The sequence below is a fragment of the Leuciscus leuciscus genome (genome assembly GCF_965113295.1).
Source record: "Leuciscus leuciscus genome assembly, chromosome: 1".
NCBI classification, from domain to species: domain Eukaryota; kingdom Metazoa; phylum Chordata; class Actinopteri; order Cypriniformes; family Leuciscidae; genus Leuciscus; species Leuciscus leuciscus.
Genome location: NC_138725.1, coordinates 16,270,180 through 16,295,517, shown reverse-complemented (window position 1 = coordinate 16,295,517; position 25,338 = coordinate 16,270,180). Strand labels below are relative to the sequence as shown.

Below are 25,338 nucleotides of genomic sequence, written 5' to 3'. Positions count from 1 at the left end.
GAACCGCACCCGAGCAAGCACACTTCGCAGTTCCTCCGGAAATGCATTTTTCTAGTTATTATTATTATTATTCCCGGGAGATACATTTTGGCCAGCTCCTGTGCCTAGACCCTTTGAGACAGAGACACCGTTCCAACTTTAAAACGTACGGTCAGTACCGGTGTAAGTTGCTCGCGAAGATGACATCACCAGTCCATGTCGTTCGTCCGCAATATTGGATTGAACAGAAAGCGAAACTACATTTTCACAGGTCACACATTTGGTCCGCACTTCACAAAACTGGACGTACATGATCCTTGGACCAAGCCTCACAAAAGTTACTAGAAGGATTTTTGATTTTCGGAAGCGTTTGCCCGTCACAGCCAAACGAAATCAGCGGCGTAGTCGCCAAACAGGAAGTCGTCCATATCTCAGGAACTCTGTCACGTATCGAAACCAAACTTTGTACATGAACTCGGGACTCCGATGTGAGGAAGCACAAGATCTGAATGTGTTTTTTGGTTTTTTTTTTTGGCTAATTGACAAACCCATTTACCTATGTCTATGCAAAAGTTTCACCTCACACTTTTAATGTTAATGCATTTAGACAGTAGGTGGCACTGTTGTATTACATTTCACAGAGCTGCCAAGTCAGTGTATAGACTGCATTCGTTTTTACTAGGTTTGTCTTAAAAAATGCAGGGCCTGAATTGCCAGATAATTTCTTCACAAACAGCTCATTATGACTCAATGTTAGAATGCTGCACCTACACTCGATAGTGTGAATAAGATCAGCGCAGCGCAGACCACTGCATTGACAGCGTGAAACATGATCTGTCTACGGCCAGGGCTCAGCGGAAGACAGAAAATGCCGGTCCAGCGCTGATTGAGGAATTAAATTCGAAAATAAAAGACAGTTTGACATATTTTTTCTCGCATTTGTGAATTTATTTTTTAATCATTTGCTCTGAGATGAAGCGAATATATTTGTGCGGGAATTTCTTGCACTATAAAAGCTAACCTTGCGGGAATGGTTTAAATTATGCGAAATCCCCACATTCCCGCACCGAAATTCAAGCCCTGAAATGGCAGCGGGATGTGTAACTCTAGCATATGGCACATATGTCATATAAAGTTAGGCAAGGCCAAACAGCGTTATCCATGTTGTTGCGATTGCATCGCTATAATAAGCTAATAGTGAAACTGATAGCGTTTTTCATTTAATTACAATATGAGGACTGACGGTAGGCTATAAAAATCAGCGTTTCTGTATAGGTGATGACAACCATCTTGACAGCAGCAATCAAAGCATCGCTAATTATGGTAGACCTTAATTTGAGATAGTAAATTTGTTCCTAATCAAAGGGAACACTCAACCACAGAACAGCTGGGTGAGTTTTGTATTGGCTTATTGGATACAGTAAATTAAGACTGTCAACTTCTTTTCAATACTATTTCATCACCCAAAACACTCCCACTCTCTGCTGTATATTCATAACCAATTATTTCAAAACCAACAACCAAGCCACATAAACAATGCCATTGGCACTAGTCTACATTGTAGACATGTCTCTTAATGCACATGAATTTTCACCTTTTTGCACAATCTTGAAAAAAGTACTATTGTTGAAATTCTCAGATCAAGCAAACTTCAACGCACCCTTATCCACTACCTGCTAATGTTAGTGAACCGCACCCGAGCAAGCACACTTTGCAGTTCCCCCGGAAATGCATTTTTTCTAGTTAATATTCAGTCTGTTTTTGTTTTGGTCTGTGTGACTCCGCCCACTGCCAGTTCAGCCAATAATATTTCCACACCCGGGGATGACAGATAGCAGGAAAACACAGCGTATCGCAGCCCTGAAACAAACTGGGTCAGAGATTGCAGATTCTACACAACCTAAAAAGCCTTGGTATCCATCTAAACATCTCTATGAACAAGAGCTTATTAAAACATGGATAAATCAACTCATCAATTTACACTGTGTAAGTCTCCTTGACTTTCATTGTCAATTGCGCTCATTCTGTTGCGTGTCCTCAAACTGGCGACTGAGTGTCAAGTCTGAGGAGGCGGGGAAACAACGATTTCCGATATTTTGAATTTGGACTGCAGTGCCTATTCCCACCACTAGATGTCATTCTTACAGACTGCACCTTTCAAATAGTAAACTACTAGTATACTGATGTTCACTTGTAGTACAGATGCAGTAGAAATGAGAAACGTAGTTGTGAACAAGTCGTGCACTTAAAGTTTACTACTGTTAACAGTGCAGTACTACACTTAAACGTGTACTTTTTATATAGTAAAAATGGGCCAATTTAGTCCCAAGCAGTATTTAAATAATAAACGTATACGTTTACTACTAGTAGATTGACATTAGTAAAAATATACTTGAACATTACTTCATAAAATGAACTATAGTCCTCATAAGAAGTATAATTCTTTTTCGTTGGTGAGGTCAGAGATGCTGTCGGAGCAGTCCAGTGCGCTTCACTAAACGGCAGACTCGCACGCAGTGAACGCATGCAAAAGAGACAGAGCAAACAGAAAAGAATCGCGTGCAGACAAAGATAAGAAATGTCACAGATGCAGGTTTGCCACGCACCATTCAAATGAAGGCAAAGCAAAGACAGAAAAATGCCTGTATACCTTGCAATGACTTGTAGAAAAAAAAGAAGCAGACCAGAAAATGGATTGGAGAGACAAGCCAGGATTTAAAGAGAAACTCAAAGGAACTGTGCATGAGTCCAATTCGGATGATTCAGAGAAGTTTGTGTACTCCATTGACTGATGAAGAGACTGTAAGACTGCAAAGCCATATAATCAAAATGATAGTGGATACAGGCAGTAGAAAAAATTTCATCAGTGAGCAACGGTACGATCTTGAGACGAAGCCAGACGAACATATGATTTTTTTGCAGATACTCCCTTTAAATACATAGTTTCCTTTGATGCTAGTTTAAAATACAAAGACAGAACCATAAAATATACAATCTATGTGATTAAAAGACGGTAAAACCACTGCTGGGGAGGAATGCATGTCTTAAGCTGGGAGTTTAACAGGTGGTGTCTGTCAACAAAGTGGAAAATTCCCCAGGCAGGTTCAGCAAACTTGCCAAAGAGTCACTGTTCAAAACACTGCAACAAGTGTCAGGATATTTTCACAGAGTCACTGTCGATGAGAAAATATCAGCTGTGGCACAAGGACTAAGATGAGTCCCATATCACATGACTGAAGCTGTCAATCAAGAGCTCGATTGAAGAGGAAGAGGATTGAAGAAGGAATTATTGAGGAGGTCAGTGAAGGTGTATAATGGACCTCTAACCTCTTACTGATACCAAAGAAAGACACGACAGAGGTAAATATCAATAGAGCAATCATTTGTGAAATACATCAAGTCCCTACAGTTAATAGCATCCTTCAAGCGATGCAAGATGCAAAAGTATTTGCTAAATTGGATGCCAGGGAAGGATTTTGAAAAAGTTCATTTTGGCCTTTCTAGTGCACCGGGGCTTATCAAAGAGCAACAGACAGTAAGCTGGAGGAAAGATTGAGAACAGTGTTTGAAAGATTCAAAGAAAGAGGACTTGAACTGAACAAAGATAAGTGTTCCTTCACATTAGCTTATACCTGATCCCAGGAAAGTGGAGGCTTTGTGTGGAGAACCCAGGACACAAAATGTAAGTCAGTTGAGATCGTATCTGGATACATTTGGATATCTAATGACATTTATTCCTAAATTTGCAAACATACAGTCACCAACAGCATGAAAGTAGCTCTAACAAGCGAAACTTGCCTATTTTCAACTTAATGCATCAACACATGTGATGAGCGATGCTAGCCCTTTTGGCCTCAGGGCTTTACCGCTTCAAAGGCAAGAAGATGGACACAACAAACCAGTCACTTACGCAAGTCGTTCCCTAACTCCCACAGAGAGATGATATTCCCAAAAGAGCGTGAAGCTCTCGGCTGTGTTTGGGCTGTTGAACATTTCAGAACAAATCTGAGGGGTGGAAAATTTACATTACAGACTGATCATAAACCTCTCATTCACACGTTCAGTCCAACGCATTCTCATCCTAGGGCGTCATATACTGACACTTTTGACATTTCGTCTACATCCAACGCACATGGCACCCTTTAGCGTCAATATGAGACGCGGATAGCTTTGTTCGGTTATGGGTAGGTTTAGATCTGGGGTAGGTTTAGGGTTAGACCGCTTGGAGGCGCCTTCTGGCCCATATCTATTTGCGTCTCATATTGACGCTAAAGGGTGCCATGTGCGTTGAATGTAGACGAAATGTCAAAAGTGTCAGTATATGACGCCTCTTCCATCATTCAGTGTTAAGGATGGAGGCTACAGCTGATTATAAAATACAGCACATAGTCGGTAAGACACATGTTGTTGATTCTCTATCCAGGCTTCCCTTGCCAAAGACTGAAACGACTGAAGATGTGGAGGACTATTGAAGAAAGTATTGTTGGTGCAGACACATGACTTACAGTTACGGACAAATTATGTAATTAAACTACTTCTTCAGCATCTGATTCAAGCAGTTCACACAAACCAGTGGCCAAGTCCAGTTCCAGAAGTGTCAGTTCTGTATCAGTGTTGTGCGACTGAATTGTCACTATATGATGGACTTGTGGAAGGTAGAACTGTGCTTCCCTCTTCTTTAGTAAAAAAGGATTTGGGACTCGCTCATGAGACACAGCATGGTGTAGTAAGAACAAAACAGTTCCTGAGGTGTAAGCTTTACTGGCCCCACATGGACTTGGATGTTGAAAGAATAGTCAAGTCAAGTCAAGTCACCTTCATTTATATAGCACTTTTAACAATATAGACAGTTTCAAAGCAGCTTCACAGTGATAATCGTAAATTAAAGTAACAGAGATTGTTTTGGCTTTACAGCAGCTCTAGAATAAAGTCATTGTCCAGCTAAAGTTAGTCTTGATTGATTCATTTCGGTTGCAACGATCATTAGTTATTAACTTAGGAACCGCTAACACGACACCGTTCTAACAGAAAACCCTTAACGCGTTTCGGCCCGCTCATCCGTACAACAGCAGTGTCTGGTGCTTGAGAACGCAAACCTTGAAATAGGTTTAATGAACCTCTTCAGGAAGACCAACTGCTGCAACCACCTGAGCCGCCCCCAAAGCCATGGACTAAACTGGGAATTGACTTAGTAGGACCAATACAAAGTGAATGTGTTCTGACTGTTATGGACTACTTTTCCTGTCCTGAGGCAGTGGTGATGGCTGACATCTCCTCATAAACAGTCACTGCAGAACTGAGGAAAATGTTTTCTCGCTTTGGCCATTTGTTAGAAGATGTAACTGACAATGGCAGACATTCAAGCGTTTGACCGTTTGTCAAGAATGGAGGTATCAAGGACATTTGCACTTCGCTGTATTATCCGAAGAGTAACGGGACAATTGAACGGTACCATCGATATCTGAAAAAGACGTTTTAAACATGCAATGCAAGTGTGAAAATAAAGTGTGGAAAGAGGAGCTTCTGAAAATGATGATGTCTTACTGTGCCACTCCTCATCGTGTTTCGGGAGAATCCCAGCATTTCTTATGTTTTCCAGAGATATTCAAACAAAGTTAGCGTGGACCTGTTACAAGAACAGAACACACAGAAAGTCAAAACACATCATCAGACATATAAGGAGAAAATTAAAGACTATAAAGATCAAACAAACAGAGCAAAGGATCATTCCTTCAAAGTGGGAGATTTAGTCTACGTCACAAATATAGAGCAAGGAAAGTTATACTCAGGGTTTAAAAGTGCTAGGTGTGTCCTTCTGAGCAAAACGCCAGACAGCTAATTTGAACTTGTGAATACAGAAGAACACATGAGATATGCATCATTGCCTGTGGATTCAGCTGTTCCTGAGCTTGAGAAGGAGAGCATAAGCTCACATCTGCAAAGAGACCAAGTGCAACGTGAGCAAGAAAGACGTGTCTACAAACGAAGAGAAGTTGCCAGAGACTGTTCCTGTAGAGAAACCATTCACGACTAGAAGTGGTTGTTTTGTGAAGAAACCAGCTAAGTTCAAAGATAGCTATATAAGATAGGGGCTCAAAGATAGCTATACAATAGTACAATATATTTACATAAAGAAACTATTTATAATTTAAAAATGATAGAATATTGTATAGATATTGTATAGATTTTTATGTCCTGTAACTGAAGGGTATAACGGAAGCTGTGCATATGGCAAATAAATTATCAATTTAAAAAATAAATAAATCTGTTTTTACATAATTTATAAAGAAGATCTGTAAATGAAAGAAAAAGAAAAGAAAAATCAAAAATGAAATCTCTTTAACATCTCAGATGTCTTTCCTAAACAAAAATGAGGTTGCTTTAACATCAAATGGAGACTTTAACTTAAAAATCTCTAACACTCACATTTGTCTCATCTAAAGTTTAGAAGACATGTTGGACTCTTTTCTCTCAGAACTGTGTCTCAGTTGTGTCTACTTTTATCTCTCCTAAGGAATCTTAGGAGAAACATCTGATACACTGTTACTAAAATGATATATATTTGAGAATAACAGTGTCCTGAGCTTTAAAAGAGCAACCTCAGAGCAATAAAATATGAATATAATGAAGACTTGAAAGAGATTACAGCAAGACAAAATGTTCTATGTTCCTTCCACCACATTCTCAGCTATGACTCGTTTTCTGATTTATGAGAATCACAACTAAGTCTCCTGAGCTTAGGAAAAATAAATAAAATAAATATAAGTTTCCTCTGAATCCTCCATGTGACTCTCATATTCAAGGTAATGTTGATTACCCTGCTCGCATGCTGTTTACACAATGCTATCACATTTGTAAAAATGCTTATACAACAGGTTAGTGTCACAGAAATTACAGTTCCAGCTTTAAACGTAACAGTTGTGTTTATTTAATTACAATTAAATTACAATTAAGTTGTATTAAATTCTTTCAAATGTAATACTACATTTTCATTGCGATATTATATTATCCACATAAAACTGACTGAAAATAAAATAGAAAAATCATGGCTGGGTCAAATGGGTTTTCCCACTTTTCTTGCAATGACAGCAAAGTGCTTGAAATCCAGAAGTTTGTATAAAACTGATGATCATGTTCTCCAGCATGATTTGAGATGATCCAAAGAGCATCTTATGAAGAGTGTGAGAAATATATGAACCATGCACATAAAACATGTACACTGACGCAATTACAAAATTACACTACTGACACATAAAACAGGATTAATTCACATGTGAGATGTGAGAACATGAGCAGGTGCTGATAAACAAACTCCCCTCCAGTATATAAAGAGATAAACCAGAGCTTCACAGCGCAATATCCAGACATTCACATTGATCTACTGAACTGGTTCGTGTCACAAAAATACATAATTGAACCATGTAAACCTTGTAACAATTATTTATGTATAATTATGTCTTAAATTCTATGCAGAGTTTCAGTGTTCATTGAGGAACAATGGCGGTCTGGACTGTCTACCTGTCTCTCTGTCTTCTCATAGCTTTGAGTGCTTCAGGTAAGAGCATTATTCCACATTTCACATCATAACTGTTATTTTATGACGATGTGATGGTCTAATACACTAATTATCTAATACACTATGTGCTCTAAAGTAAACCTGAGTTTGTCTCTTAGTTATCATGATACTATTAAGACAACAACAATTATATCATTATATCAGCTAAAGTTATTGATTCTTATGAATGTATTATATTATTATTTTACAACAAAATACATCAACAAATATGCATTTTAATCTGTAGTATACATTTATTATTATTATTATTATTATTAGTAGTAGTAGTATGTATGTATGTATGAACATTTGACGCTGATGTTAGTTCTTCAGAATTTGTTGTGTACCATATGTTTACATTACCTATGCAAATGTGATTTATGCAAAGCTGACCAATATGACTACAGTATATATAATAATAATAAAAAACTCCACTTCAGTGATGACGAGCAGAAGTTCACGTAAATTTGGCTCGGGATTTATCTTTTGTGCTGCGCGTCCTCTTTATTCACTTATTTAGTTGACATGAAATGCTTTAGTTACCTGGAAAGACCCATTATACTACTTTCAGGGTGTCATACGATGGTGTCCATCGCTTTTACATTGCCAGTTTCCTTTTGGAAGACAAAGTGGTTTGCAATGAGCAGTTCGATAATGAGTTCCAGATGGTGGTTCAAGGCACCAAAAAGAAAGGTTACACCATCCTATTCATGATGTTGTAGTTCTCTTACGAGAGGTACTCTCGTACTGCGTAAATCTTACGCTAGGGGAAAATCTCTTTTCCGCGAGATACTGAAGCCAAAAAATTATCCTTAATTTTGAAATAATGTAAAACGCATTGCGGCAGCATGCAGACATAGGCGAGACAGCTCGCGCGCCTATTGGCTGCCCTGCGGCAACTGCAGCAGCCTATCAATAAGGCCCTATCGTGACGTCAGCACCAATGGGGGCGCTTCGCGCCCAATACGTCACGTCCCGCCGAAACGGGCGTGGCCTGGGGCTATAAATATAGCATCGAAAGGCTAGCTTACCGATTTTTCATCTCTTCAGCGGAGCTCACGCATCGCTGGATCCAGAGAGAAGAAGCCGCGCCGTGGAAAAAGCATTTCAGCGGGACGAGTTCGGTACCTGGAGTCGCTGGCCGCGCCGCCTTCAACCGCCGTTCCTGCTACGCTATCCGGCGTCATATCCTTTCATTGCATAGTGTGTGTTCGCCGCCGCGACTCACACTCCTTCTCTAAAAGAGCAGAGCGTCTTTTTCAAGATGTCTCGTCCATCCTGTGGCTCGTGCCGAGCCCCACTCAGCGACGGGGACCGCCATGTCATCTGCGTTTCCTGCCTGGGTGAAGGACATGCAGCTCTAGTGCTCGCCGACGGCGGATGCCCTCATTGCGAGCTTATGCCTATGGCGACTCTGAGGACTCGCATGGTAACCTTCCACGAGCCTGCACTTCCCGCTGCGACGCCGCGCCGTAAAAAGCGCCGTGCTCAGCGGATCCCTGAGCCTCCCACCGAGAAAAGCTCGCCGGTGCGCCTGCCAGCTTCGCCGTCTGCTTCACTCGAGTCTCTCACTCCCGGACAGTGGCCGCCGTTGGCCACCGCTTCCGCCGGAGATGACAAGGAAGAAGCGGCAGTTTTCGAGGAGGACAACTGCTCTATCCTGGCTTCGGACAGCGAGGATTGGGCGAGCTCTGTGGACCTCGCCCCTTCTTCTGCCTGCGAGTCGTCAGGAAAACGGGCCAGTATTGAAGCTGAGCTGATGCGTCTGCTCACACAGGCCACAGAGAGCCTCGGCCTCGAGTGGTCCGCGCCCGCCGAGCCTACACGCAACCGTCTGGACGGTTGTTTCTTACAAGGGGACCGCGTTTCCACGCCCTCAAGACCCGCCCCGTTTCTTCCTGAGCTTCACGAAGAACTGGCAAAGTCTTGGAGCGCCCCTTTCTCAGCCAGGCTGCGCTCCTCTGCTTCAGCGGCATTCTCCGTGGTGGACGGTGCCAAAGACAGAGGATACCTCGCTCTTCCTCTGGTGGAGGAGGCAGTAGCAGCCCATCTTTGCCCGCCCTCTGCTGGACGGCGGACTAAGACGGCGCTACCTTCAAAAGCCTGCCGCGCTACTTCTACCCTGCACAGTCGCGCTTACACCGCCGCTGGGCAGGCTGCATCAGCGCTACACACTATGGCCACTCTCCAGATCTTCCAAGCTAACCTTCTCCGAAAGCTGGACGAGGAAGGCACGGAAGCAGTCAACGTGGCGGATTTAAGGAGCGCTACGGACCTCGCTCTCCGCGCTACAAAATCCGCTGCACAGGCCATAGGGCGGAACATGGCCTCTCTCACCGTTGCTGAGAGACACCTCTGGCTGACGCTTTCAGAAATGCCGGACTCGGAGCGCTCTGTGTTCCTCGACGCCCCCGTTTCTGCTACTGGCCTCTTTGGATCGTCCGTCAAAGATTTCGCGGACAGATTCGCTGAGGTACAAAAGACGTCGCAGGCCATGAAGCACTTCTTGCCAAAGCGCTCTAGCTCCGCATCAGGCCGCTCTAAACAGCCGTCTGCTCGCAGCTCGCAGCCGCCGCCCCCCGCCGCCGCTTCACAGCGTCGACAGGCCCGGGACCAGAGACCACGCTCTCGCTCTGCCGGCCGCCGCCCCCCACAGCGTGGGACTCGGCCGAAGATTGAGATGAAGCCCGAGGCCTCAAAGTCTTCCTAGCCAGCTTAGGAAAACGACGGTGTTCAAGCCTCGCTGCGGCCGGGTTTCCACCAAAACTTCTCGCTCGTCCAGTTCCATTACATGCGACTGTTCCAGTGTACTCTGCAGTAAACAAGTCGGTTACATTACCCGCTTGCCTGTACACAAACGCCGTTTTCACGGCGACCCAGATAAATCCTGTAAAGAGCGTATTTTCTGGTATTCCGGCCACGGCCGACGGTGTTATGAGTGTAGTAAAAATGCCCACTGCCCAGTGCCCATTCCTACACACAGACACAGCCCGCCCCACAGGGCTCGCGCACATAAAATCGACTCATGTCGATTGCGCACAGAATGTAGTGAGCGTGCCCACATCCCAGTGCCCACAAACACTACACGCTGCATGTCTCTCAGTTTCTGCAAAAACGAAACCAACACACATACAGCCGACTCAGGTCGATGGTGTTTTCAGTGCAAATGTGCCCGCTGTCCTGCGCCCACATTCACTCACAGACATGACGAATCCCTCGGTTTCCCCCACGCTCGCCGTCTCTCAGCTACCTGCCGTGAGAGAGCCGAGCGCGGGCGAACCGCCCGCTGTGATCAAAACACTCCCCGCCTCGAGCGCTGCAAATGCGGTGTCTATAATACAGCATACCGAAGCTCCCCGGTCGCCACTATGTCACGACCAGAGCTCCGATCTCATTCAACCCTTAGCTATGCATGCACATGCGTGGGCAAAGCTTCCCGGTGTATCAGAATGGGTGCTGAACATTATAGAAAGAGGCTATTCGCTACAGTTCGCTCGACGTCCCCGCCGTTGTGCGGTGCGAGTCGAAACCACGGTAGAAAAGGAAGTAGCAAGTGTACTTCGTACCGAAATTGCGAAACTGTTGAGCAAAGGGGCAATAGAGCCTTTATCTCAAGCTCAGAGCGAAGGGGGGCTATACAGCAGATATTTTCTGGTTCCGAAAAAAGACGGGGGTCTCAGACCCATTCTAGATCTAAGACAACTGAACGAAGCGCTTTCAAAACGCCGGTTCAGAATGCTCACAACCAAGAAAATCCTCGCGCAAATTCGCCACGGGGACTGGTTTGTGTCAATAGATCTGAAAGACGCGTATTTCCAAATACAAATAGCGTCACGTCACAGGCGATTTTTGAGATTCGCCTTCGAGGGCCAGGCTTATCAATACACAGTCCTACCGTTTGGCCTGTCCCTAGCACCCCGTACATTCACGAAGTGCATGGACGCAGCCCTCGCTCCCCTGAAACTTCGGGGAATGCGAGTTTTGAACTACTTGGACGATTGGCTGGTTCTAGCTCAGTCACATACGGAGCTCATAGAACACAGAACCATTTTACTCGAACATCTCGAGAATCTGGGTCTCAAAGTCAACTGGGCGAAAAGTTCACTGTCTCCCAGTCAGAGAATATCTTTTCTGGGCACAGAACTGGACTCGCTGTCAATGACAGCTCAAATATCGCTACAGCGCAGATTGACTATTCAGCGCATGACAGAAACCTTCCGCCGCGGCACTATAGTCCCGCTAAAGAAGTTTCAAAGGATGCTCGGTCTCATGGCAGCAGCATCCACAGTTCTCCAGCTGGGTCTGCTTCGCATGCGCCCACTGCAGTTCTGGCTACAAGCGCGAGTACCGCGTCGAGCGTGGACTTCAGGTCTCTTTCGCCTCAAGGTCGATCAAAAATGCGTCTCAGCACTGATACCCTGGAGAGCGACCGACTGGTACCAGTCAGGTGTAAGCCTGGGGACTTCCTCGAGTGTGAAGGTGGTGTCCACGGACGCCTCCACCTCGGGATGGGGAGCACTGCTCGAGGGCAGACCGTTTTTCGGCCAGTGGTCAGAACGGGAAAAGCTTCTGCACATAAACTGCCTGGAAATGATGGCAGTCGACAACGCGCTGAGGCGCTTTCGTCCCCAAATAGCAGGACACCACGTCTTGGTCCGCTCGGACAACATGTCAGTGGTAGCCTACATAAATCGCCAGGGAGGCATCACATCCCGAAACCTGTACAGGTTAGCGAAACGCCTCCTGGTATGGGCTCAGCACAATTTGCGCTCGCTCAGGGCAGCGCATGTGCCTGGCCACCTGAATGTGGGACCAGACAGACTGTCCAGGAACAATGTTCCAGCAGGAGAATGGTCACTGCATCCGCAGACAGTCGAACTGCTGTGGCAGACATTCGGCAGAGCAAAGATAGACCTGTTTGCGTCTCAAGAAAACGCTCACTGCCCGGAATTTTTCTCCAAGAGCAGGGATGCGCTGGCCCACGTCTGGCCCCGCTGCCCGCTCTATGCTTTTCCCCCCATCACGCTCCTACCTCAGGTATTAGAGCGGATCAGGGAAAGTAGATGCTCAGTGTTACTGGTTGCTCCGTTCTGGAAGAACCAGGCTTGGTTCCTAGTTCTTATGCAGCTGACGAGCACTGCCCCATGGCCAATACCAGTGAGGAGGGACCTCCTCTCTCAAGCCAGGGGCTCGATCTGGCATCCTCGCCCGGAGCTTTGGTCCCTACATGCGTGGGCCATCAACGGGTACCCTCTGATATCCCAGAGGGAGTGTTAAACACGATCATGCAGGCTAGAGCTCCCTCTACGAGACGGCTCTATTCCTCAAAATGGTCAGTGTTCTCCAGCTGGTGCACAGCACGCGGCTTTTCACCCCTGGACTGTGGAGTGACGGAGGTTCTCTCCTTCCTACAAGAGCTACTGGATGAAGGCAGAGCCCCATCCATGCTCAAAGTCAATGTGGCGGCTATAGCAGCGTTTTCCAAACCAACGCTTGGTCAGTCACTGGGAAGGAACGATCTGGTCATTCGGTTCCTTAGAGGTGCTAAGAGGTTAAATCCTCCCAGACCTCCCTCAGTCCCCATATGGGACCTTTCTACGGTCTTGGAGGCCATGAAGGGTGCCCCATTTGAGCCAATCCAGTCAATAGATATCAAACACTTGTCTTTCAAAACGGTGTTTCTTCTGGCTCTCGCTTCAGTGAAGCGCATAGGGGACTTACAAGCGCTCTCAGTGAGCGCGACGTGTATGGAGTTTGGGCCAAATGACTCGAAAGTCATACTCAAACCAAGGCACGGGTACGTCCCTAAATCCCTCAACACACCGTTCAGGGCCCAGGTCATTTCCCTGTCTGCCCTGCCGGTCTCTAACGAGGAGAAGGACGCCAGCTTCCTTTGCCCAGTCAGGGCGTTAAGGGCTTATGTGTCTGTTTTCAGACAGACGGAGCAGCTCTTTGTTTCACTCTACGGACGTTCTAAGGGACTCGCCGTGTCGAAACAGAGTCTATCTAGATGGATAGTCGATGCTATAGCGCTGGCTTACACCTCTAAGGGCTTGCAGTGCCCATTAGGTGTCAGAGCGCACTCCACGAGAGGCGTGGCCTCGTCGTGGGCTTGGTCTAGTGGGATTGCCTTGCAAGATATCTGTATGGCGGCAGGCTGGGCCTCCCCCGTCTACATTTATAAGGTTTTATAACCTAGAGGTTCCCGCTCTGCAAGCTAAGCTGCTTTCAGTCTAAAAATCGGTACTGTCTGCCCCGAGTGCGTCTGGCCCAGAATACCGAAATGGCTCGAGCAACGCTCGTTTAGATCGCGCAGCTCTATGGGCAGTGTGTAAGACCCACTATATTCATCAGTCCAGGCCGGGGTCGCCCTGACTGAATAAAATACCATCACTATAACTGTTTCTTATAGGATGCTGCATTATAGGAATGATGCTATTCTAGCCACTCTTCCTGGGCTCTCTGTGAGTCACTTATGATCATGTACTACATGAGCCCGGGCACTTGCCCTTGGGACTTTGGTGCTGGATCATAGCATGCACGGCGTTTTACACTGTTTCCCCTAGCGTAAGATTTACGCAGTACGAGAGTACCTCTCGTAAGAGAACGTACTCGGTTACTAACGTAACCTCGGTTCTCTCTAGAGAGGAAACGAGTACTGCGTATCTTGCCGTGCCTGCGCACGCTCCGGTTCGCTCCGGCGATGAAAAACCGGTAAGCTAGCCTTTCGATGCTATATTTATAGCCCCAGGCCACGCCCGTTTCGGCGGGACGTGACGTATTGGGCGCGAAGCGCCCCCATTGGTGCTGACGTCACGATAGGGCCTTATCGATAGGCTGCTGCTGTTGCCGCAGGGCAGCCAATAGGCGCGCGAGCTGTCTCGCCTATGTCTGCATGCTGCCGCAACGCGTTTTACATTATTTCAAAATTAAGGATAATTTTTTGGCTTCAGTATCTCGCGGAAAAGAGATTTTCCCCTAGCGTAAGATTTACGCAGTACTCGTTTCCTCTCTAGAGAGAACCGAGGTTACGTTAGTAACCGAGTACGGTCTCCAGCATGTCCAGCTCCATCTGGTGGCTCATCCTAGCATTCACTTTGTTCCTCGTGGCTGGGGTGAAATGGGGTTACGAGGCCATTGATGCAAATTCGCAATATTTATATGAGATCTTTTGGTTTACTACTACAAACTGATAATGGTCAGATAAGTATGATTTAAACCATGCTAATGCAATTCCACTAATGCCAACATAATTTCCGAGTCTATTTAAAAGAATGTTGTGGTCAATAGTGTGTGTCAAATGCAGCACTAAGATCAAGTAACACTAATAGCGAGATACAAGCACGATCGGATGATAAGAGCAAATCATTTGTGACTCTAACAAGAGCTGTCTCTGTACTATGGTACGGTCTAAATCAGTGGTGTAGTCTAGTTTTTTGTAGTGAGTATACTGTAATTCACCCCACAATTGCAGTCTCTTTTAACTTTAATATTCACAGACACTAGTCCATATCGAGATTTGATTCATTGTACAGCCCTACTTTTGATTTATTCATTCAAAAATAGCTCAATTCTGTGACTGGATTCCGCGATTCTATCCGTGTCGCTTCGCAAACACAGACGGGGTGAATTTATGAATGAAAGTGTGAAAGTTCTGACACAAAACGAAGTTGTTACGTATCCTCACGCTTTTTTTAAGTGGGTATACGGAAATCCTTGGCCTTTTCTAGTGGGTATACGGCGTATACCTGCGTATCACGTAGACTACACCACTGGTCTAAATCCTGACTGGAAATCCTCGCAGATATCATTTCTTTCAATAAAGGAACATGGTTGTGAAGATACTGCCTTTTCTTTGACAAAAGGGTAGATTCGAAATCAGCCTGTAATTGAGGATTAATCTTAGCCAGCTTAAAAGTTTTCGGTACATATTCTAGAGACAAAGATTAATTAATGATATTAAGAAGAGGATCTGTGACCTCTGGAAGCAACTCTTTCAGTAGCTTAGTCGGTATAGGTCTAACATACATGTTGTCGATTTAGATGATTTAACGAGTTTAGACAATTATTCCTCTCCTATAGCAACAAATGAATCAAATTTTTCCTTAAGGAGACTAAAATGCTCTCCCTGATGCGATACTGTAATAGACGGTTGCATAGTTATAATTTTCTCCCTAATATTATCAATCTTATAAGTGAAGTAGTTCATAAAGTCATTACTGCTATGTTCTTTGGAAACTTCAGAAGTAGAAACTTTACTTCTTGTTAATTTTGCATGTATCAATGTATCAAATAAATACCTAGGGTTGTGTTTGTTTTCTTCTAAGAGAGTCGAGAAATAAGCAGATCTAGCAGCTTTTTAAAGCCTTTCTGTATGCAAGTACGGCTAGTTTTGTTTTCTTCCAGCTATACTCCATTTTTCTGGTTGCTCTCTTAAGGGTCTAAGTGTGCTCGTTGTACCACGGCGTTGGACTATTTTCTTTCATCTTCTTTAAGTGCAAAGGAGCAACTGTGCTGGAAAATTATCTTCCCTGCTTTGCTCCTCTCGTCTCGTTACTGTCTTGTACTTTGAGAGACTCTCTCCGCACTGCTCTCCAAACTAAGAAATTATGGAATTGATCAACTGGTCTCTCAGCGCAATTGACACCATCTTCTCGACGAGAAGCTTGGGTTCGGGGGAACCTGACTGCCCTGCCGGAAAGTTTGCAGCTGGCTACACGATGGACGCGTGGGGGAAGTGGCGGGTCGTGTGTCTGGCGGCTCTTTCCGTGGAGGACGTTGAATATATCTACCTATTCGGAACCATGATAACAGGTTTTCTGCTGTTTGGATTAGGCACTGCCCTGGTTTATCGAGGAATTAAGAAGACGGTGACAGCTGTCCAAAGCCCCACAAGGCTGCCCGTTATGATTGAAGCAGTGGGCAGAGCTGTCGGCACTCAGACTGTGACTATGAACCACAATATGGGTAACATCATGGAGAAGCTCACAGCTTTGCAAAGGCAAATGGATCGTTTCGGAGACCCAAACGGACCAGGAGCTGTGTAAATTGGAATGCGGCTACTCGTCCCCAGACCAAACAACCACAATCTTATCTGCTTTCGGCCCCACTCTATCAGCACTGGCCTTGGCCGAGGCCGCTGCTGGAACAACAACCCCCTCTGGAGAGAGCACTGCAAAGAGAGTCCTTCCCCGACTCCACACTGACACCTGCTGATTGTTGACTCTGTCTGGGACCTGATCAAGGTTGTCTCCATGGCAACTTCTGTGTTTCGCTATGACATGATCCTGCGGACTGAGGCACCTAGATTGGGATGCCAGGCGTAGCGACTCTTCAGGCCTACACATACAGAAACTCTTACATAGATACAGATATGCAATCACCAACCCCCAGCCCCCATCCCACGCCTTCGACGCTTTTTACCACCAGTCTGACAGGCGGGTCTGTGACCAGCGCCGAAATGGCTGCAGGACCGGATGGCTGCTTGCCTGTGCTGGGTTACCTCCAACCCCCCTGTCCCCTCCCCTGTTGCAAGTCTTGTGTGTTCATGTTGTGTACTGATTATGTGCAAATGTGCTGAGGTGTTTTACTGTCCCCAAACTGTACTCCCTATTGGAACATAGTCTGGGGGTTGCCTTTTTTTTTCTCCTCAACTCTCCTCATGTTATGCTGTATCTCTTAATAACTTCAGGTCGGTCCTAAATTGCATTTCGTTGCCTTGTACCTGTACTTGTGTAATGACAATAAAGTTGAATCAAATCAAATCAAATCAAAAGAGAGTTATAAGTAGTTCTTCTAAGCTATCTGGGATGCTGAGCAGATGAAACTGATCAGGTATATTATTAATAAAGCAATCTTTAGTGGCAGAAGTTATGGTTCATTGTGCCTGATGAAGACCTGATGGTCGAAACGTTGTGCTATTAATAAATTCATTTGAAGCAGCTATTTCCAGTGTGCGGACTTCACGCTTCTTTTTTTCGTAGACATATTTGTAACACGGAGTTGGCTTTGCAGCCTTGGCTAAATGTAATTTACACGAGACTAGATAATGATCTGAGATGTCATCGCTCTGCTGCAGAATTTCAACGGCATCATCTTTAAATGCCAATCCCAATGCATCTTTTTCATTATCTACATGTATATTAAAATCACTAACAATTATGACTTCATCAACAGCCAGTACCAGTACAAATTCTTTGATAAAGTCTGTATGGTGCCCTGGTGGCCTGTATACAGTAGCCAGCACAAATGTTAAACGTGATTTATCATTTACACTAGATAGATAGTGTTACATTAAGCACCATTTTTCACCAGAATTATATTTAAAACAAGACTTCTCAGTAATTCTGAGGATATTTCTATAAATTACAGCAACACCTCCCCCTTTTCCTTTCAGATGAGGTTCATGTTTATAACAGTAATCTTGCGGGGTGGACTCATTTAAAGTAATATAATCGTTTGGTTTCAGCCAGGTTTCTGTCAAACACAGCACATCTAGGTTATAGTCTGTAATCATATCATTAACAATAAGTGCTTTTGAAGTAAGGGATCTAATATTCAGCAACCCGAGCTTTATCATTTGCTCATTTGTATTATATTTATTTTTTATTTGTTGAACATCAATTAAATTTTTACCCTTAAATGTTTTTAGTTTTTTTAATATATATCCTAATTCGGGGAACAGACACAGTCTCTATATGATGATATCTAGGTGAAAGAGGCTCTATGTGATGGGATTTATCTGACCTTGGTGACGTGAGACAGCTAGCAGATGGTCGGTTTAGCCAGTCTGTCTGCTTCCTGACCTGAGGCCCAGATTGTCAAGTTTGAGCTCTAAGACTATGTGCCATATTACTAGAGAGAAGAGCAGCATCATCCCAGGAGGGATGAATACCATCTCTTTTCAACAGGTCAGGTCTGCCCTAAAAACTTTTCCAATTGTCTATACCCATTAGCCAGCAGTTTTCAATTTGCTTTGATGTCAGGCGCTCTGGCTCCCAGAAAACATGTGACTATGGTGCTGGTGTCTCTATTTTCACGTTCTGTGTAATAGAATCGCCAATAACTAGGGCACAATCAACAGGATTCTCAGTGGGTGTTTCACTGAGTGGGGAGAATCTGTTTAATGTTGTAATCGGAACGGAAGAGTGGTGTTTTGTCCTGCAACTACAGCATCTCACGGTCACCCAGTTGCCCTGCTGCACGGGCTCTACGTCAGCCGGAACCCAACAATGTACAGAGTTCACTAAGCTAGTCGCATCCAAAGCAGTATCTTAAGCTCTTGCACTCTTACTATCCTCGATTAAAGTTTAAAGATTAGAGAAGGCTATATAAGTGAAAATAACAGGACAAGATGACATGACTCACTGTGTTTGTTGACTGATCCTACTCACCACAGTCAGGGGCGTAGCACCAAATTTTGGGCCCTGGGTACAAACCATCTTGCTGGGCCCCCGTACCAAATACCATAGTGATACCAATGGGTGGGGTATTGCATTTTTATCATAAAAACACTTAAAATGTAAACAAAATAAGCCACACTCTGATTAATATATTTTTGTTTTATTGTCAAAAGTACAAGATAATTGATGATTATTTGTCTGTTTAAAATAAATGCAGACTATAGAATCACAGGGTACACTAACCGCCAAACTAGACATTCAGTCTTTGAATTACGTTTTTAAAATAAGTCATTTTCAATCATTAAGATGTGCATTAAACTGAGAACAATCCTGTACTTAATGTAAGAGCGTGCGCGAGCTAATTTGCATAACATTGCGGTAAAATAGGCGCTAACGATCTGTGTTTTCGCGGGTGTTAGATTTTGACAATGGAGAGAAATATGCAGTGTTTTCATGTAAACTTCTGACTCTGGGGAGAACTGCAGCAGAAGAGGAGACAAGCTGCGCAGCTGCCTGGAGTGGCAGTAGTATTGATATATAATTCAAATAGAGTACGAACATAAATGTATGCTATTCTACCTGGAGTAGATATTTATGTTAAAACAATGTCAATGCTCGATGATGCATTTGGAGCTCACCTTTCTTTTCAAAAAACTGAGTGAGCAACTGCTTGCCCTCATTTGCCTTTCTCTCTTTAATCTTCTTTTCTTTTCGTTTTTGAGCCCCTGATTTTCCTTTCTTAAGGAAAGACATGACTCTTCCCCTGTCTTCCTAGTTCCTATCACGGCTCACTCCAGCTCCTGTCTCATCAACTGATTCACCGACCGCAGGTCCGCAGCAGAAGCACCTGAACTGCGGGTCGTACCATTTACATTGATTCGAGAGGGGTGGTGGGGCCCTGCACAGCATGAAAATGACATTTTTTATACCAAACCAGTGCCTTACTACAAGTTTAGTTTTGCACAGGAACTTTTTTATTTGTACATAAATGCTATACAAATGTTAGTGCATATATATGTATGTATAGAAAACTGACTTCTAAGGGCCCCCCCCCCCCGCCTCGGGCCCTGGGTACTCGGTACCCTTTACCCCCCCTTTACGACGCCCCTGACCACAGTTGTGTGATGGACTCAAAAGGCGCGAGTGCGCGCAAGAAAAAAAGATGGCAGGCACGGATGGCGCGTTAACAGGCTAGCGAAATACTAGCGTGTTGTGCTAGTGATAACAATTTAGATAAAAGCTAGCGATGTCAGATTAATGTGTGGTGATGAGTAATTTAATGTGTGGTGATGAGTAAGTTATATTTACCTATATAAACAACAAGGACTGATAGTAAATCTAGATTCAAAACAGAAAGCTATACGGAGCTTAAAGACGCAAACCACTCATGACCTGTCTAATGTTTAACAGAGATAGTAGACACAAATTATTAACAAAAAAAAAAAAAAAATTGTTAAGCAAGGGCAAACATATTGTCCTGTGGGGCAGCAGTTCTCGAGGAATAGTTCATTTTACAGCGATAAATGTGAATCTTTGATCTTCCACCAAAGTATCTCGATCCACAGATCGTAACATCGTTCCAGAATGTCCCAACATCCCACATGGCGAGAGAGTGGACTGTTTCCCAGATCCCGGCGCTTCCGAGGTAAACTGCATATGGATATGGCCTACATTCCACACAAACTCCCAGCATGCTTTGCTAAATTTTTACTGTGTGACCTTACAGCAAAAGTGTTTGGAAAGAGCTTGCTGTTGGAGCCCCGCGAGTGAGGCTAACGCCCCCTGGTGCTTCTTTTCCAAAAACCACGGCTACAGCGTGGTCAGTGAAAGCAGGCCTGACAGCACACGTGAGTTCAGCTTGAAACAAGATGTTGTGCAAATCTGCTTTCCATTTTGCTTTGAAATGTTTGTGTTTGACCATGCAGCAAGTAGAGTAAACGATTCGCCAAGACCTGATGGAAAATGTTTGTTTTGCTGTAGATATTGAGGCCCAGCTGACTCGAATGGATGCTCCGTCTCTATTTGGAGCTGATATTAAAGAGTTGACCTTCTACGCTGAAATGCAGACAGAAAACCGTCTTCGATTTAAGGTCTGTTTAAAAACTGATGTAAGGCACTGTGTCAATGTAAAGAAGTCTATAATGGCGTGCAATGTTCTCTTTGTCTACCAGATCACTGATGCAAAGCAAGCCAGGTTTGAGGTTCCTCACGAGCATGTTCAAGCACCTTCCACCCCTCCCACCGGACCCCTAAAATATAGACTGGAGCTGATCCAGAAGCCCTTTGGACTGAAAGTTTGGAGAACATCTCCTGAGAAACTCCTGTGAGCGGGAGCTTTTCACCTTTTCACACACAGATCAAATATTGACACTCTGGTACCCCTTTTCCACCAAGGCAGTGCTGGTGCCGGTTCGGAGCCGGTGCCTACTCCAAACCAGTTCTTTGTGTTTCGACAGCCAAAGAACCGGTTCTCGGCCAGAAAAATTGGTTCCAAAGCGGCACCAACTCTTTGCTGGACTAGAACCATTCTTTTACCACGTCATACTTACGTCGGGGGCTGGGGGCGGGGTTATTGTCGAACTTCTTCTCGAACGTAACCTCCGTCTATAGTAATCCAGACGAGCAGCACAAATGTGTTTTAAACGTCTTCTTCTGACCCCAATATAGGATCACAAAGCCAGGAAAAACATTTGCAGAAAGACGATGTAGTCCGCCATTGTAATTGTTATGCTTGAAGTTGGCGCAAGCGTTTCTGGGAAAGCTAAGACGTATGGCAACGTACACAGTGACGTAACGACGTCGCTCGCTGGGCTCTCTAGTCAGTGGAAAAACAAACAGGTCCTGAGAAGGTTCGCAAGCTGAACCAACTTTGAACCAGCACCAGTTCTGAACCAGTTCTTTTTTGGTGGAAAAGGGGTATGAGAGTGTTTCTTTGACTAAACAAGGGGCAATCACAGCACCAAAAAGACAGAAAGACAGGGAATCCGGCCTGAAGCAATGCAATCAAGCTTTTTGTAAAGCAATCAGTCTTTGCCTCGCCGATATTGATGGAAACTGCTTTGTTTCATTTTGTTATTGTCTGCCGTCATGTCACAGGCAGGTCAAAAATAAGTCCTGATTCCTAGTTCTTAGACGAGTTCAAATCTAGTTTGATAATTTTGAAGTCACAGTCACTATCAGGCCTGCTTCATGCATGTTGCATCTGTCACATAAGCAATGCGGTGGCCTTTTTAAAGAGAGCAGTGCACCGCTGCTTATTAGAAGCATATGTAACAGTTTGCATCAATCTTTCTCTAACAAAATTATGTTCAACCAACAAATTACCGCCCAAAAAAAGACCTAAAATAACTTTTAATTTCAACATTTATTCTTCTTATCCAGTCCTATGTAAAGCATACTGGGAACGAGAAATCCACAGACCAATATTAAAAAAGTTAAAGTTACTAAAACTTAATTTAAAAAATCCATTTACGCAAAAATTTGAGTTTAAATTACAGCCATTATTATGTTAATGTAATGATCAGAAGCCCAGTTTTTTTAACAAAGACATCTATGTAAACGTTTATGACTATTAAGTAAATGAATTACCATTTAAAAAATGTGTTATTCGTTATCAACAAACTGTTAACCTTTTTATAATTTATGGCCATTATCAAAAGAAATACTAAATATAGCTATAAAACCTAAATGCTACCTGTGTGATGTCTGTTGCAATGCTCAAGATGTGTGAAACAGACCTTACACTGTACGTACATCAAAGATACAGATAATAATCCGAATTAGACGTTGATTCTCATGAATGTTGTTTGTATTAAAACAGCTTTCAATAGCAGGATTACCCAGTGAGAAATAAGCCTTACTTCCAAAGAATACAACGGTTTGCCATATGTTTATGAAAATGCTGTTCTTACTGTTTTAGAGTTTTAGATAAGAAGATGCATATGTTATCAGTTTAGCTGCGGTTTCAAGAATAGGACATTATTTTCCTTTGGTTACAGATGATGGTCTTTTTGATGACCTATCTGTCAGTATTTGTCCTTTATTCTAGTGTTTTCATGTGGTATGGGTGTGCATTGTCAATGGTGAATCTTCCTGAATGATTAAACTTCCTCTCTTCCCCTCTTGCTCTGTCAGGTTTGACACAACCATTGGGCCACTGGTTTTTGATGATCAGTACCTTCAGCTCTCTGCTAAACTCCCTTCTCACAACATCTATGGACTCGGAGAGCATGTCCATCAGACCTTCCGCCATGACACAAACTGGAGGACCTGGCCTATCTTCACAAGAGATGCTTTTCCCAACGGCGTGAGTCAGAACATTTAGATCATTCGCACAAACATTTTCACTATTCCAAACCAGTACCAGTACCAAACCAAATTAGATTCTTCAGTGAAATACAACGTTTTAGGTACGTTTTTGGAGAATCTCCTGGCCAATCTGAAGGACTGAGGATGTCAAGCTTCAAAAAAGGATACAAAAGCATCATAAAAGAAGTTCATACAACTCATGCACCGTATTCCAAACCTCCTGAAGTCATTTGACTGATATTAAAATTAAAAGTCAGTCAAGAACTGGATCAGTCTAATTAATGAAGTAATCATTTAGAACAACTCACTACTTAGCACTAATTATCCGAGAAGGTCTAGGGTGGATTTCAAGATTTTCAGTGAATAACTTAACAACTTAAAAGTATACAATATATATATATATATATATATATATATATATATATATATATATATATATATATATATATATATATATATATATATATGAAATTTGCCATTACAAACCTTAATGTCTTTCCTCCTCCAGGACACACACAACCTGTATGGCCACTACCCCTATTTCACATGTCTGGAAGATGCCAGCGGCCAATCCATGGGTGTTTTCCTCATGAACAGCAATGCTATGGGTAAACCGAGTCTCTCTTGAGTAGTTTTATTGCGTCATTGCGATGGTTTTACCATGGACTAAAGTCATAATCGTTAATAACATGATTTGAGATGACTGTGCACAGCATGTACAGTATAGTGCGTTTGGATGTGTCTGAGTGTTTGGAATGAGGTTGGCAAATGAGAGAAGTTTCAGTTGTTCATGTCTGTCTGTGTGCAGAGGTGACAATCCAGCCGGCTCCGGCCGTAACCTACCGGACTATTGGAGGGGTTTTGGACTTCTACATCCTGCTTGGAGACACACCAGAGGCACTGGTGGACGAGTTCACACAGGTGAGTGTAGATGAGAACACCAGTGACCAGTGTAAACACTTGGAAATGCTTTTTCATGTTAGAGACACAACGTGCTGGACGGTGGCAAGAATAAATAGAGTGATTTCCTGATCTTCCCAGACGGTACACATGCTAGGACATGTGGTAAGAATAAATAGAGTGATTTCCTGGTCCTTTCTCCAGTTTCCAATTGGATTAAAAGCAAAAAGCTCATAGAAATAATAATTAAAAAATATCAAATTGATAGTTTGCATATTAATAAATTGTACAGATTGTTTATTCTTTCACATTTTTATGTTTTGGTACATATTTAGCTCTGGAAATATTTTTAACTAAATATTAGAATTTATTGTAGGCTACAAAAATACCTGGTTCTTATTGGCCAGTCATAGTATTCTTCAGTCAAATAATTTTATGTATATATTGTAGGGCTGGGAATCGATTAAAAAAAATTAACTAATTAATTGCACAATTTCTTTAATTAATTGCAATTAATTGCGCTTCCCCCAAGCTTGTAATCATCAATATTTAAACTTAGAATCACCTAATTAAACAACACAGGAAAAAAAGGGAACAGAAAATAGCCCTATATTAAAATATTAAACATCAATATATCAATATATTATTCTTTTTCAATAATCAATCAACATAATCAATTTAACAGATTATTATTATTATTATTATTTTAATAATTATTAAAACAAAATATAGTCCTACAAAGCTATTATTACCAGAGCATGTGATCAGAGCAGGTCATTTTACCATTGTTGCCCAGCATGGCTATACCAGCTCAGCAAACAGAAGTTAACAGAGAAATTTCACGTTACTTGAGTGGACTTTATTTTTCCAGTGCTTAGTACATGATTGAAGCCTTTGGGCCGTTAACGACAGAGCCGCCGACACACACACACACACACACACACACACACACACACACGGAACGGAGAGCTCGCCGCTGCTGGGCCAATAACGACAGAGCGAGCCGACACACACACACACACACACACGCACGCGCGCGCGCGGAGCACAGAGCGCGCCGACCGACCGACACACACACACACACACACACACACACACACACACACACACACACACACACACACACACACACACACACACACACACACACACACACACACACACACACACTCACGCGCGCGTGCGCGCGGAGCA

At 43.6% G+C, this 25,338-nt stretch overlaps 1 protein-coding gene across 1 annotated transcript in view; it reads left to right on the top strand.

The window, feature by feature from the left end:
* The first annotated feature begins 7,330 nt into the window (after positions 1–7,330).
* LOC309497882 (sucrase-isomaltase, intestinal-like) overlaps positions 7,331–25,338 on the top strand; it is a 50,667-nt gene continuing 32,659 nt past the window's right edge. The window contains exons 1-9 of the mRNA XM_082168279.1: positions 7,331–7,368; positions 7,453–7,534; positions 20,502–20,581; positions 20,663–20,783; positions 20,917–21,026; positions 21,108–21,259; positions 23,071–23,242; positions 23,753–23,852; positions 24,053–24,165. Of these exons, the coding sequence (XP_082024405.1) occupies positions 7,477–7,534; positions 20,502–20,581; positions 20,663–20,783; positions 20,917–21,026; positions 21,108–21,259; positions 23,071–23,242; positions 23,753–23,852; positions 24,053–24,165 (906 nt within the window). The 5' untranslated portion in view covers positions 7,331–7,368; positions 7,453–7,476. The remainder of the gene's footprint in view (positions 7,369–7,452; positions 7,535–20,501; positions 20,582–20,662; positions 20,784–20,916; positions 21,027–21,107; positions 21,260–23,070; positions 23,243–23,752; positions 23,853–24,052; positions 24,166–25,338) is intronic.